The sequence below is a fragment of the Odocoileus virginianus genome, chromosome X (assembly GCF_023699985.2).
Source record: "Odocoileus virginianus isolate 20LAN1187 ecotype Illinois chromosome X, Ovbor_1.2, whole genome shotgun sequence".
NCBI lineage: Eukaryota > Metazoa > Chordata > Mammalia > Artiodactyla > Cervidae > Odocoileus > Odocoileus virginianus.
Window position 1 is genome coordinate 47,405,149 of NC_069708.1, and position 16,492 is coordinate 47,421,640.

Consider the following 16,492-nt stretch of genomic DNA (forward strand, 5'->3'; position numbering starts at 1 on the left):
CATCAATCCGTCCAATGAACACCCAGGACTGATCTCCTTTAGAATGGACTGGTTGGATCTCCTTGCAGTTCAAGGGACTCTCAAGAGTCTTCTCCAACACCACAGTTCAAAAGCATCAGTTCTTCGGTGCTCAGCTTTCTTTATAGTCCAACTCTCACATCCATATATGACCACTGGAAAAACCATAGCCTTGACTAGATGGACCTTTGTTAGCAAAGCAATGTCTCTGCTTTTTAATATGCATCTGGAAGAGTAGATGAGTCCAGATTTACTATGACCTTTGGTATTCTTTAGGATTTTTACCCACTTATCCTAACAAATAGGGACCTCAGCCCAAGTTCCACATCAGTAGTGGTAACATATATTTGGATCTGTGTTTCCCAGCAACTCTTATCCTTGGTTTCAGGCAGGTGCAGCAAATTGCAGCAATGTCTAGCAGCCAGAACAGTTCAAGCAGAGTGTGTTAGATACCTATCTGTATGAAGCAGAGTGTTGGAAAGGAAGGAGAATTTTGTTAAAGAAAATTATTTTGGAAAATGATAATGAGGCATCATACATATAATTGCCTTTCCTTTGCATTGTCATGCTCAGCACATCTCTGGGAGAGGGAAAGGACATTGCTTCTATAACCCTAGTTCACTGGTCTGGACGACCTTTCCATTTCTACGTATCTTGCCTCCAGTTATGCCTGAAATTAAATGAGAACCCCACCAACAAGCAAAAAGATTATATCATCCTACCTTCTCTTTGAAATCCTCCAGTAGATGGTTTTCCAGCAAGACTTTGTTATTGTTTAGTCGCTAAATCGTGTCCGACTCTTTGCCACCTGCTTAGCCCTCTGGGCTCCTCTGTGCATGGGATTTTCCAGGCAAGAATACTGGAGTGGGTAGCCATTTCCTTCTCCAGGGGATCTTCCCCACCCAGGGATTGAACCCACGTCTCTTGTGTCTCCTACATGGCAGGCAGATTCTTTACCACTGAGCCACCAACTAGCAGCCTCCTATTGGTCACTTGAGCAGAGTTTCACAAAGCCTGGGGTAGTAGACTGAGTGTACACTAATTCTCCTTTAAGCAGAACAAATGAATACAACATTCTGAGATAAATACAAAAGAAAGAAATCTTCTTATTTCCAGGTCAAATGGCCTTGGATTATGTGCTTTATTTTCTTAGGGAGATGACAGAACTAACTCTAGATGTTAAAAAAACAATAACAGGGGAAAAAAAATCTACTGCCTTTCCCCAGGGAACTTCATCTCTCTGTTTTTGCCAGTCTCATAAAGTGTGTTGAACTCTAAGTAAGATGATATGTGAATTTCATTATTAGTCTACATAGCAAAATATTCTGTGATGATTTTGTTTCTTAGATCTGTTAGGTATGTATATTAACACAAGAATTTCCCCCGAAAATTATTGTTTATTCTATCTGTATCTTTTTAATCATGAATTGAGAAGGCAAGTCCTGTCGTCTGTATAAAGTTTTGGGGTCTGAGAAAGAGTATATGTTTTGTTTCTTCATAGCTTTACTGGATGTTGCAAGATTTCCATATCAAATAGAAGCCTCCCTCTCACCAGTGCACATGTGCATATGTTTGCACACCTCTGGGCTAGGGTTTTGAAATGGAGTACAGATCCTGAACTGGTATTGCCCAACTGTGGAATTATATAATAATAATAACCACCCCATTTACTGCATACTTCTTTAATGTGCCAAGCACTGTGCTTAATGGCTTCAGATGCAATATCTCAAAAACTAACAGACCAACACTGTGAAGTACAGGTATTTCGTATTTCAGCAAAGCAGGCTTAGCACAGTTAAGTAAGTGGGCCAAGGAGATAAAGCATGATGGTCGCTGGACAGCTAGGATTTAAGCCAGATTTCTTAGCTCCTAAAGGCCATCCTGTGTTCACAAGGGTATGCTGCTCTACTCAGAATGTTTAGATTATGGGTCTTGACTTGAAAGGAACAAAATAAATAGGCCTCTTTCCCATCATTTTTACTCTGGGCATAAAATCCCTGGGTCAGGAAATTTGAGAAATCTTATCAACAAGATGCATTATAAAATGGAGCCTTAGAAACATCATACTTGTCTAAGAAACAGAAATTTACAGTATCCAGGTCAGCAGTCCTTTGATTGGAATTTTAAGTGTTTGGTGTTATTTTAAAAGAGATTAAAGGAAACAATTTCAAATTCTGAAATGGTAGTATAAGACAGAAAGAAGGTAAAAGAAAAAAAAAGCTCCAACAGCACAGTTTGAATTAAAGCTAAAAAAGGATCAGATGATAGGACAGTTCAAGATAAAAGATGTGGAGAGAATTCACCTATTTCATTGAGTTTTCATCAAACAATTATCTCTCCCTGATTCACCTTTATGTATAAAAAGATTTTCAATATAATGCATGGCAGGTTTCTTTATATTGTTGCCAAATGATTTGACTCAGTATCATTTGTGAATCCTTCTAACATCCCTGATGAATGAAGAAACACTCAGTGGCTTGATCACATTGTGCCTCTGGCAACAACATTGCCAATTTTTTCACCAGGACATTTTCAATGCATTCTTTTAAGGTTGTGTGACTCTCTTCTAATACAGCTTCCAATACTGAAAATGAATCACAGTCTTGCCAAGGATATTCTCACAGATACCCAGGATAATTCAAAACTCAAAAGAGAAAAAAATAAATTCCTAGTTTTTTTTTTTATGAGTGCCAAGTGATAGTGATATCTATGTGTATATATATATATACATATTTAGATTTTTAAAATTACCTTTAAGGGACTTTCCTGGTGGTCTAGTTGTTAAGACTCTGTGCTTCTATTTCTGGGGACGCAGGTTTGATCCCTGGTGGGGGAACTAAGATCCTGCATGCTGGGCGGTGGGACAAAAATAAATAAATAAATAATGTTACCTTCAATGCCAGTGATACGGTACAGTTGAAAATCATGTTCAGTATGCTTATGAGGGTAGATGGTATCAAGATGCTACATTTCTAGTCATGGATCACATCCTCGTGTCTTCCAAAAAAGAGAGGGGATTGTGCAAATGAAGCTATTGAAAACGCATGAGGTCATGTGTGCTTACCATTTAAACTTTCAGATGTTTCTTTCACATATAATAATGACTGCCATCATGTAGTGAGTATTTCTCTGTACCAGGCATCGTCTTCAGTTTTATATAAACATTATTTCCCTTAATCTCTTGAACAACTAAGTAATTTGAGTGTAGTACCAACTGGCGCTAGTGGTAAAGAACCCGCCTGCCAATACAAAAAGATGTAAGAGACGCAGGTTCGAATCCCTGGGTCAGGAAGCTCCCCTGGAGGAGGGCATGGCAATGCACTTCAGTATTCATGCTTGGAGAATCCCATGGACAGAGGAACCTGACAGTCTACTGTCCATAGGGTTGCAAAGAGTTGGACACGATTGAAGTGACTTAGCATCTCTGTTCTACAGATGTATAAACTAAAGCTCAGAGAAATGAAGTAACTAAGTTGTTCAAGGTCACACAGCTCTTAGGATAAGAGATGGGAACTTGGATATGAAACCAGGTTAAGGTGACTCCAAGATCCATTTTTCTTGCTAATTGCTCTACTTCTCCATCCCTCAAGTATACTTTGACTTTCAGTGAGATCACAGTGCTTGTAGAGTGCCTCTGAAGTCAGCACTGGGATAAAAAGCCCTTGAATACAATGGAAGTAAGGAATAAGTTTTGGTGGGCAGTGGTTTTCATTTTGAAATATCATGAGATTAGAAGATGCTTGGTTTGTGTAGACCTAATATGAAAGAGGCTGGAATCTGAGCCCCCTGGAATTTTCTAAACCAGTTTCATCCATTTCTTGAAGTTTAATTGGGATATATGAGAGGTCTTATCATTTACATGAAGTTTGGGTTTTATTGTTGTTGTTTTTTAACATGACATTTTTAGTCCATAGGTCTCATTTGTTAATTATGCCCAACAAAGGAAATAAGGTTTGTAATTTATTCTTATCTTTCAGTAAGACAATAGAGACTTTAAATTAGTGAGAGATTTAAAATGAGGTTGGTGAGTACAAAAATTTTACAGTCAATCTTGGAGACATTTTTTATTGCATTCTACTCCTGTGCTTTTTCCTGACTTGAAAAATAGATATGCCAGTAAAACTGAGACTTTTTTTTCTGTAAGCATTTCTTATCTTGGTGAGGTTACTACCAAAACACTTTCTCAATTAGCATCCTCTTAACAGAACACAGTTCTTCACATTGATAGAATCTAATCACTTGGCATTCCCAACCCTAAGAAATAATGATTGATGCCTACTCAAGAATCATGTTGAAGTAGCCAAGTTAGCATTTAAAATGTTTAGTGAGGCTCAACAAATATAAAGTGCTGTTAATCACAGTCAATTATTTAAAGGTTTTTTTTTTAAATTCCAATCTCAAATTTGCTCCTGTTGCTTTTATTCTTTTAATTATTTGGATTTTGTTTTATAAGAGTTAGGTTGAAAAAAATACATCCTTATCCCTCAAAAGAGTTCTCTCATCAGTCTTCATATTTTTTGGAGAGTTAACCAAGGTTTTGAAATTTCTTATCTTTCTCTCTAGTAAAATTAAAGATTGTTGATATGGAACCATAGTTAAGATTTCCCTTTCTCATTGTAAATTTATTTCCTATGTAGGGAGAATTAAATAGGCATGTGCTTCCCATCCCTAATTTCCTAAAGCCAGAGCCAAAGAGTAAAACCACCAAGAGGAATAGGATCTTCTTTTTAGCATGATGCTTCTTCATGAAGACAGAATTGGTGATATCAGAACTGAATCTTACTCCACAGTCTGTGTTGCTTGAAAAATACATGCCTTTGTAGATGTCTGCATTCATTTCTATTATTGCCAAGCCACAGAAATTATTTTCCTCTTTGTTTTGGTCTCTTTAAGAGTACGTCATTATGCCATTTCAAACTGTGTGACTGTTTCGTAGTTAAATTTGTTCCTGAAACATTTAAGATGTCAACTGATGGACCTATTACTTGTTCTGTTTCATTGTTTATAGACTTAGATTCATGGTGTTTTATAAGTGCCAGTTCCAAGTCTCCCTTTCATATAGAAATTTAACCCATTCCCATATGACGAATTTTTCTACTAGTGATTTGGTGATATTAATGACTGATTTTCTTCTAAATTGTATTAGTTTAGATTTTTATATAAACTTTTTTAGCTTTGTTTTTATAAAATAAAAGGAACAAAATGTGAAGAATACTATAGAAATAGTACGAGTCAAGTTCATGAACCACATAATGCCTATCAATGATCTATATCATTTCTGTTCTCAGAGTATAGTTTATATTTGGGCTTTTTTGTATTTTTATAATTATTCTACAATCTTCATTATGTAATCTTAGTCTACAAGAGAATACTTATAAAAACATCAACAGTCTTGGGAATAAGGTTGCCACATTTTTCACATAGAAATACTAGATGCCCAGTTAAAGTTGAATTTCAGATAAACTATGCTAAAATCTTTTGTTATCAATGTCCCACATATTACCTGAATTTCTAAAATGAGTATATCCCAAATATTGCATGGAGAATGAATGAGTTTTAGTATCAAGATGTCCCAGCTATTGCATGAAATTTTTTATTATAAGTATATGCTAAGTATTGAATGGGATATACTTAAATTAAAAAAAAAAAGAAAAATTCACGTTATTACTCAGTCATAAAAATGAATGAAATACTATCTGACATTCACATCTAGCTGAGTGTCCTGTGTTTTATCTGACAACTTTATTTGGAAGGCATCATGGTAATGTGAGTGAACATTTGTGGTTCTGGTATTTAAGTACCTGCAGAGCCTTGGACATCTCATTTAACCTACCTGAACCTAAGTTTTACCATCTGTAAAATGAGAACAAATACTAGTTGTTTTGTAGGTTTTCTATAAGTATTTGAAGTTCTTTACTTTAAATACCTGGCACATAATAAATTTCCATTAAAAAATAGCTGTTATTATCAGGACAAGAAAGAAATACAACTGCAAGTTACCAGTTTTTTCTATCTTCATAATAAATGACAGCACTCAACAGCTAAATAGTCCAGTAGACTGATAATGGAAGCATCCATCCAGATGTTGGTTGATGGTTCACCAGATCAGAAATCTGACTGGTAATAAAATATACACAAGCATTAACCTCCCTTCTCTCTTCTGCTACTCACCTCCTCTTATGTACTTACCATAGATCATGCAACTTGTTAGTATCAGAGCCTGAATGTATGTTGCCTTTGCATGTTGCCTTTTTTTCTAAGTTACAATTTTATTTCAATCCTGCCTTTTTCAAATACTTATTTTTTATTTTATTAATTTTTATTGAGATATAATTTACATATCATGAAATTCACTCTTTTGAAGTACCAAATCAGTGGTTTTTAATATATTCACAAGTTTCTGCAATGATCACCACTACGTAATTCCAGAACATTTTCATCAAGACCAAAAAGAAGCCCCATACTCATTAACAGTCATTCTCCATTCCCCAGTCCTCCTTCTCCTGTCAACCAATAGTCTACTTTCTCTCTCCATGGATTTGTCTATTCTGGACACTACATATGAATGGAATCATACCATATGTGGCCTTTTGTGTTTGACTTCTTTCACTTAGCATAATATTTTAAGGTTCATTCATATTGTGTCATATATCAGTACTTTATTCTTTTTATGGTCGAATAATATTCCATAAACAGTATGTACCACATTTTGTTTATCCATTTATCAGCTGATAGACCTTTGGGTAGTCTCCACTTATTGGCTATTGGAAATAATTCTTCTAATGAAAAATCTTGCACAAGTTTTTGTATGAACATGTGTTTTCTTTTCTCTTGGATACATATCCAGAAGTGGAATTGTTGGGTCCTATTGTAACTCTATGTTTAGCATTTTGAAGAACTCAGACAGCTTTCCAAGATGAATCACCATTTTACTTTCACACCAGCAATGCAAGGCATTTGAATTTTTCCAATTCCTCACTTGTTATTATCTGTTTTGTTGTTTTTTTATTATAGACATCTTAGTATTCATAAAGTGGTACCTCATTGTGATTTTGATTTGCAGTTCCCTAGTGACTAATGATGTCGAATGTCTTTTTGTATACTTATTGGCTCTCTATCTGCTTTGCAGAAATATCAGTTTAAATCTTTTGCCCATTTTTAGTTGGGTTATTTGTCTTTTTATGGTTGAGTAGTAAAAGATTTATATATTCCTATCAGATATACGACTTACAAATATTTTCTCCCATTCTGTGGGTTATCTCTTCACTCTCTTGACAGTGGGTTTTTTTTTTTTCCCCCTCCCTTTTGGCTGCACCACACAGCTTGTGGGACCTTAGTACCCCAACCAGGGATTGAACCCAGGCCCTGGCAGTGAGAGTGCCAAGTTCTAACCACTGGACCGCCAGAGAATTCCCTTGACAATGTTCTTTGATAGATAAAAGTTTTTAGTTTTGATGAGGTTTTATTTATCTGTTTCTTTCTTTGGTTGTCTGTGCTTTTGGTGTCATATCCACTTATCTTTTCTTTCTCAAAGAATCAAACAAACATTAAACACTGAGGAGAGACATGAGTTCTTTTCCCAACTTTGCAATTACCTAAATGTGTGACCTTAGACAAGTAGTTAAACTCGTTCAGAACTCAGTTTCCATATCTGCAAAAAAAAGATGCTTTCAGGGGAACAGGCAATTTTCAATTTTTGGTGAATAATTTCTATAAAACCCCCTAGGTTAGTGGTTCTCAACCTGGGTAACATCTGCCAGTCTCGAGACATTTGGGCTGTCACAACCAGAAAGAGGTGCTACCGGCATCTAGTCAGTGGAGGTCAAGAGTGCTGCTAAATATCTTACAAGACACATGGCACTCCCCCAACAAAGAATTTATTGTTGTTGTTAAGTTGTATACAACTCTTTGTGACCCCATGGACTGTGGCCCATTGGGCTCCTCTGTCCATGGAATTTCCCAGCAAGAATACTGGAATGGGTTGCCATTTACTTCTCCAGGGGACCTTCCTAATCCAGGGATCAAACCCATGTCTCCTGCTTGTCAGGCAGATTCTTTACCACTGAGCCACCTGGGAAGCCTACAACCAAGAATTGTCTTGCCCCAAATGACAACAGTGCTGAAGTTGAGAAATGCTGCTCCAAAATTATGATTCTATTATTCAAGTCTAAGTGGTAAATCTTTGAGTTTGTCTACAGGAGCCAGAGTATTTTGTGCCCTTAGCATAATTCTAGATGTGCTAGTGTGATAGCAGTAGTAGAAGGGAAAGGTACCAATAATTCTTGCAAATCAGAAGAATATTTTGAAAGTGCTTTCTAAAGTCTTTTGAAATCTATTATAGGGACTTCCCTGGTAGTCCAGTGGCTAAGATTCCATACTCCCATTGCAGGGGGCCTGGGTTCGACCCCTGGTTGGGGAACTAAGATCCCACATGCTCCAACTAATGATTCCAACATGCCTCAACTAAAAAAAAGATCCCTCATGCCACAATGAAGATTGATCCTGCATGCTGCAACTAAGACGTGGCACAGTCAAATAAATAAATACAAATAAAGGTTTTTAAAACTAAATAAATTAAAACTATTATATCTTTTAATATGTAGAAAAAAATATTTCAATATAGGTACCTCCAGGCCAAGCCTTGTAGATGTATTCTTGTTATTGAGTCTTCTTTGGGGTTTTTGGAACAAAATAGCTTTTGTGAAATAGTTGGTACATGCTGTGAAATAGGTCTAATGAATTAGAATAGGAAAAAGAAAAGCAGAACAATTTGATGGAAGGAACTTGGAGTTGATTTGTCTCTGTATTAGTGATTTCTCTAAAATGACTCTTCTCTAAAGTACTATTAGTCCAACTGAACTTTTAACTCTAACTTTATCCCATACTGTCTGATGAAATGTACTGATTACCTTGAGTTCCACACATAATCTATGCAAAATAAAACACACAATAACTGGAAGTACATTTCAGCATTCCTAAAGATCTTGACGTGTAAATGCTATTAAACTTGCAGGTTTGTCTTTCCTGTGACAATATGGCTGATTGTTTCATGTCTTGCACCATTAGATTTAATGATGACCACCACCACACCCACCACCATCATTGTCATAGACTAAGTGTTCTAAGTTCTTTATAAATGTGTCTCATTTTTCCTCACAAAATCTTATCAGTTGGTTTTAAAAAAACATTTTTCAGGAAAGGGGAAACTGTAAAAAAAAAGTGGTAGAATACCTGCTAACCATATTTCCCTATTAAACTTTTTCTTGTGTATCAAAGCTATTTCATATTTCAACAACAGAGACAGAATGTTTATTGGTAAATCTGTAAATATTCATGTTTCTAATTTTCTAGCACCCCAGGTAATAGCAATTAAATCCTGAATATACCTTTTTTTTTTTCAAGAAGGAATATCTTAGGTTATTTCATCCTCTCAAAAGTACATGCACATACCTAAAAGCTGCTATAAAACTATGCCATCTCTGAACATCTACACATGTGTATTTAGAATTTTAAAATTGCACAAGTCCTCTAATATATAGGCAATGTAAGAATTTTTAACTTTGTTTATATGTACAGGAAGCAGTGAAAGATAACCACAAGAGAAAAGAACTGGAAGAGAAGACTAGGAGGGCAAAGCTTGCAAAAGAGAAAGCTGAACAAGAAAAGTTGGAACGCCAGAAGAAAAAGAAACAACTCATTGATATAAACAAAGGTATGAAGTGCTTCCATTTAAAAAAAAAAAAAGACATATGAAGTGTAAAGTAATTGCATTTAATTAATTTTGAATTATAAACTGAATAATTATGGTTTTGGTAGAAAATTTACCATATTATGAGTTACCTTTATCAAATGTCTCTCATTATTATCTTTATTTCTTGTCATCCTACACTGAACACAGGATTTTTGATAGCCAATGCAAGGTAATATGTTGTTGCAACACTCTTTCTTTTCATTTTTTTAATCAAATTATATATGTTCTGAATGAGGCAGTGGTAAGAGAAGAAGAGAGTGAGAGGAAAAGAGAAACACTGGTCTGGGGAGATGAGCCTTATGGTTTTAATTTTATTTTATTGGCACGTGCCTGTTGATAGTACAGCAACGACTAACACCCTCCTTTGGAATCTTAAACATTTCACGTCTTAATGGATATTGACAGCACTATTAAAAGCTGAAAAAAAGTAGGGAGAAAGCACCTTGTCCAGCTGTGAGCCTACGAATAAAATACCGGTATATCCACATAGTATGAAGTAAGTTGTTTTCTTGGTTAGCAAGAATGACTGCCTATAAAAGGTGGATCTTTTTGCTTTGGTTTTGTTTTCTTTTTAAAGAAGAGAGGGAGGTAAGAAAGTGATCAGCATCAGGTACCTGCAACTGAATAATGAAAAAGCATAGCCTTTGCCACTGAGAGTTAGAGAATTTAAAAACAAAACAAAATCTGAACAGGATGCAAGATAATATGATTAATATGGACCACCTGTTTCTAAATATATGATATTCAGAATTGCAAGCACTGTATAATGTTTACCATGTGCCAAGCACTGTTCTAAGGCTTTCACATATTTTAAGAACGTTAATCTTCATAACATCTCTCTGAGACAGATGCTATTATTATCTCATTTTACAGACGAGGAAACTGAAGCTCATAGAAATTAAGGAACTTGCCAAGGTCACAGAAATTAAGGAACTTGCCAAGGTCACACAAATAGGAAGTATTAGCAGCAAGATTAGAATCTAAATAGTCTGGTGATAGCATCTGTACCCTTATAAATGCCATTGTCAAATAATAACAATAACAAGAGCAACAACAGCAAACATACAGTACTTACTGTGTATCAGGAATTTACTGTGTTCTAGGATTTTATGTATTTGAATATATTTAATCCTCACAAAACCCTAATAGAAGAGTATTACTATCTCATTTTAAGATGAGGAAACTGAGGCACAGAGAAGTTAAGGGAGTTGTCCAAGTTGACATAGAGAGTAGGAGGTAGAACCAAGATCTGAGCCTAGGCAGTCTGTGGCCAAAGTTAATTTTTAATTATTGTTATGCATTTTTAATTGCAAGTATTTATTATAATTGAAAGTGAAAGTGTTGGTCGCTCAGTCGCATCCAACTCTGCAATCCCACAGACTGTAGCCTACCAGGCTCCTCTGTTCATGGAATTCTCCAGGCAGGAATACTGGAGTGGGTTGCCACTCCCTTCTCCAGGGTATCTTCCTGACCCAGGGCTTGAACCCCAGGTCTCCTGCATTGCATGCAGATTCTTTACCATCTGAGCCACTAGGGAAGCCCCATTATCAATTATTCTGCCATAAATCTTCTAAAGTGATATTTGGCAAATCTTCTAAAGTGATATTGCTACCATTTTCTTCATACCTTTAAAATACATACAAATTTTAGGAAGTGACTACAGTTTATTTTTTTGCCAAGGAAGTAAGCATAATTTTCAAAGAAAAAAAGTATACAGAATGGATAAACAAACAGCAAGGTCCCACTTATGGCACAGGGAACTATATTCAGTATCTTGTAAAATACCATAATGGAAATGAATGTAAAAAAGAATATACATATATATATATATATATATTCTCAATAAATGACTGATTTACTCAGAGGAAAATGGAGCATGACAGCTCTTGCTAGTCACTGCACAGATACGCCAACATCCCTAATTTTGAGTTAGGCAGAATCTCAGTGGAACATTTGGGTCTCCCAAACATAAGCACACACATATACTCATAGACACACACATTTCAAGGTGTGGAGATTGAGGTGTTTTTCATTCTGTTTCTTTGCTGATTCATGCCCACTCCATAAAATCTGTGTTAAAGGTGAGGTCTTTCCCCAAGCCTAGTTATTTTCTGTCTGTTTCGATTGGGTGGGATATATCTTCTGCCATATATATGTATGTGTGTGTGTGTGTGTGTGTGTGTGTGTGTGTGTATACACACACATATAACTGAATCATTGCACTGTACACCTGAAACTTACACAATATTGTAAATCACTGTGAGGGGAAAGGGGAAAGTGTTACTTGGTCAGTGGTGTCCAACTCTTTGCCACCCCGTGGACTGTGGCCTGCCAGGCTTCTCTGTCCATGGGATTCTCCACACACGAATACTAGACTGAGTAGCCATTCCCTTCTCCAAGGGATCTTCAAAATTCCAGGGATCGAAACTATGTCTCCTGCATTGCAGGCAGATTCTTTAATGTCTGAGCCACCAGAACATTTTAAAAATAATGAAAAGAAAAAAGTAAACTGCCAAGGTAAAATAAGATAGTATCAACATAATTTAGCAAGCAAGTTTCATAATTAGGATCAAAAGAACAGGTCCTGACTGATGATCACTCAATTAGGGAAAGGACTAGAGCACAGCATGGCAGTGGGTATTTGCAGGAAGTTCTTACTTAATAGGTGATAGAGTCAGTAGAATAGCACTGAATATTAGCTCCCTTTTGTGCATGGAGGAGTACTGAGAGAAGAGGCTGAAAGAGGTAGAGGATAGATTGTGCATTCTCTTGGTTATGCTAAGGGTCTTACTCTGAGAGCTATGGTAAACCTATGAATGCTTCTAAATAGAAAGTTAATGTGCTTTTATAGGTTTCTTAGAAAGATCATTTTGACAAAAGCATAGAGAATTGACTGAAACAGCATGAGACAACAGAGGTTAAGAGGTTATCACATTCTTGACAAGAGAAGATGGTGGCCTGAATTAATGCAGTGGTAGTGCCATTACAGAAGTCACCAGTAAGAAGTGTATTCTATTCTATATGTTGTGGATATGTATAGACAGATTTATTTTAAGGAATTGGCTCATGTGATTATAGAAGCTGGCATGTCGAAAATCTGCAGAGTAGGATGGCACCCTGGAGAGCCAGGGAAGAACCAATGTTGCAGTTCAAGTCCAAAGGCAATCTGCTGGTAGAATTCCCTCTTGCTCAGAAGCAATCAGTTTTTTGATCTATTCAGAACTTCAGTTGATTGGATGAGGCCCACCTGCATTACAAAGGGCGATCTGATTTACTAAAAAATCCATTGACTTAAATATTTATCTCATGTAAAAACACCCTCGTTACTCTGAACTAATATGTGGATACCATGGCCCAGTCAAGCTGATACATAAAATTAACCATCACCAGAGGGTTATTAAAATGTAGAATTCACTGACCCTGAAAATTTTAGATGGGAGAATCAAGGGAAGGGGGCATTAAAGAAGGTGGTACCTTCTTTAATAAATAAATCAATTTAATAAATAAAAAAACAATTCACAAATAGAGCAGACTTCATCAGGAGGATTACATGATAGGCAACATTTTGAATCCCATGTCATTTTAAGAAATGTTGTAAAGATGGGAAATATCTAAGAAGCTATTGTGTGTGTGCATATGAAACCCAGGAAAAGTTTAGATGAGAAAGACACACTTGAGAATCATTGGTTTTTGATTATTAAAGTTAGGATATATTAGTTACCTAGGCTTCCCAGGTGGCTCAGTAGTAAATCTGTCTGCCAATGCAGGGGCTGCAGGAGACATGAGTTTGATCCCTGGGTTGGGAAAAGCCACTGCAGGAGGAAATTTCAACCCACTCCAGTGTTCTTGCCTGGAAAATCCCATGGACAGAGGAGCTTGGTGGGCTAAGTCCATGGGGTTTCAAAGAGTTGCACACGACTGAGCACGCACACAGGCATGCAAGCTTATTAGTTTCCTAGGCCTTCTATAAGAAAATACCACAAACTGGATGGCTTAGAACAACAAGGTTTATTGTCTCCCAGTTCTGGAGGACAGAAATCTGAAATGAAGGTATTGGTAGGGTGCTGCTCTTTCTAAAGACACTAGGGAAGGATCCATCCATTCCAGGTTTCTCTCTTTGTTTCTGTTAGTTCCTTGGCTTGTGGCAGCATGACTTAAGTCTTCACATGGCATTCTCCATGTGTACACATCTGTCCCTTCGCATGGTGAAGGGAAACCAGTCATGTTGGATTAGAGGTCCAACTTAACTCCAGTTTGACCTCACCATTAGGTTCTTGATTGGTGGCCCATATGTAGCAAATGTCGTTCATTGTTCATTAGCTACGTGGTATCCGACTCTTTGTGATCCTGTGGACTGTAGCATGCCAGGCTTCCCTGTCCTTCACCATCTCCCAGAGTTTGCTCAAACTCATTTCTATTGAAGTCGGTGATGCCATCCAACCATCTCATCCTCTGTCGCCTCCTTCTTCTACCCTCAATCTTTCACAGCATCAGGGTCTTTTCTAATGAGTCTACTCTTTGTATCAGGCAGTCAAAGTATTAGAGCTTCAACTTCAGCATCAGTCCTTCCAGTGAATATTCAGGATTGATTTCCTTTAGGATTAAGTGGTTTGATCTCCTTGCTTTCCAGAGGGCTCTCAAGAGCCTTCTCCAGTTTGAAAGCATCAATTCTTTGGTGCTCAGCCTTCTTTATGGTCCAACTCTCACATCCTCTTATTATTGTTATTGTTTATTGTAATATTATTTTACAATTAAAGTATATGTGTGTTAGTACTTGCAAATATGTTTTAAAAAGAGATCCTTCCATTGAAATTATATAATCTTAAGAAGAACAAAGATACAGAAAAGAAAGAATAAAAACAGAGTTTGGTAACTGGGTATCAAAATGTCATTCAGTGTCAGTGAGTTTCTTAGTATCTTGTAAAAGATACTACTGTTAACTAGGTGGAAGTCAGTTGCAGACATTGTTTTGAGTCTGGGAGGAGGCATGATGGAGCTACATAAAAGGTGAATCCACGGAAGACATGAGAATGAGGTGCCATCTGAAAGTGATTCAAAGAACTTGTAAATGTGTCCAGTTATAACAGTGTTATCCATTTTCCACTGAAAGAACTGATATAGAACACTGGATTAACATTGTGAGCTACATATAATATAAGCTGTAGAGATAGTTCATGCACATGTGACTGGAGATAGATACATTTGGAATGAGGAAATCTTACCTGTACAAAGGTAGTCAAGTAAAGAGTCCTTGGGCAAAGAAAGTCATTTGAAAATTGCAAATGACTTTAAAAACAGATACTTTTTCTGTAACGTTTCCATTTCATATGAACTTTGCAAAATTGGCAGACCATCCCTTTTTAAAAATCTCCTGTGATCCCATATAGCTAATGAGTAACAACAACAAGATGTATTTATCTGGCACGCAAATTATATACATTCATCATGAGGAAATATTTTAGAATCTAATTATCCTGAGGAATAATGGGATAAAGCAACCACAAAAGATTATTTCTATAATCTGGATGTGATCTACCAAACTCAGTATTAAGTAAAGATATCATGGAAACCAAGCAGCCAGATAATTACATCTTTACAGTTAAATCCATTATAAAATGCCATGTCTCTCAAAAAAAAAAACAACCATGTTTTAAGGCTCCATTTTGAAAGAATTAGAAATCCACAGGCAAAGCCCATGATAAGAAATAGTATTTTTTTATTATAAAAGAGAAAAAAGACATGGGTATATATTAAAGAAACCATCATTTGTAAGCATTAAGTGACATGATTAAAAAGTTATTAACATCTCTGCATTACAAAAGTGGAGATCAGTCCTAGCTCTGCCACCTACTCACTTTATGACCTTGTTCTCTTCCTTCATCTCTTCATGCCTCAGTTACCTCATTCATAATGGAGGATACTGACATTTGCCTCCTATTATTTTAGTGAAGATTAAATGAGATAATTAAGTGTAGTACATAACACAGAGCCTAGAAAATTCTTGCTGCTGCTAATGATGAGTCATTTTGTGCTCGTTGAAGAATTCAGAAAAAAGTTCAAGACATAGTCCTCATCCTTTTTAGTTTACAGTTTTGTCAAAGACGTGTAGGTGAGAAAAAAACTGTTCATTGACTGGGGCTCTATAAATTACATGGACAAAAGGCAGATTAACAGGAGAAAAATGAACAGATGTAGTAATACATGCATCATGCATATACCTGAGCGCATTCAGTGATGAGTAACTCAAAGGGTGGTTAGAACTTGGGCTTATATATCATCTTAGCGAAAGAATAATGCATTTTTAGAAGCTTTTAGATGAGACAAAAGCAAAGCACTTTGCGTTTCTAGTGTGGCAAATTGTGGGAACGTAAATATATGAAGAAACTAATGGAAGATAAGAGCTAGTCTGCAAACTGTTACGTAGGTTCCCTTGGTGCTGTTTCCAAAAGGATAACAGTCTATCTAGAATAGTCTCTGATGAATAACTTCTCTTTATTCCTGATAAAGAGTAATAGAGGGACACCTTCACAAATTTATATCCTGCTTTTAGGCAGATAGCTACAGGGCTGAGAGTTTTTCTGGTATCTGCTTCTTCTCAATTATCTTCAGCTTGAAATAGTGGCATATTTTGGGGTGAAATATTCTGCTACTCTTCAGATGTGATAAAGCTGAACCAGCAAACAGTGTACTGATATATAACAGAGATTACTTCAGACTATCTAA

The 16,492-nt window shown here is 36.4% G+C and overlaps 1 protein-coding gene across 3 annotated transcripts in view; it reads left to right on the plus strand.

Moving 5' to 3' along the window:
* DIAPH2 (diaphanous related formin 2) overlaps positions 1-16,492 on the plus strand; it is a 953,573-nt gene that overhangs the window by 731,672 nt on the left and 205,409 nt on the right. For all 3 annotated transcript variants that reach the window (XM_070461796.1, XM_070461795.1, XM_070461794.1), the window contains one exon: positions 9,595-9,730. In XM_070461796.1, coding sequence (XP_070317897.1) covers positions 9,595-9,730 — 136 coding nt within the window. The remainder of the gene's footprint in view (positions 1-9,594; positions 9,731-16,492) is intronic.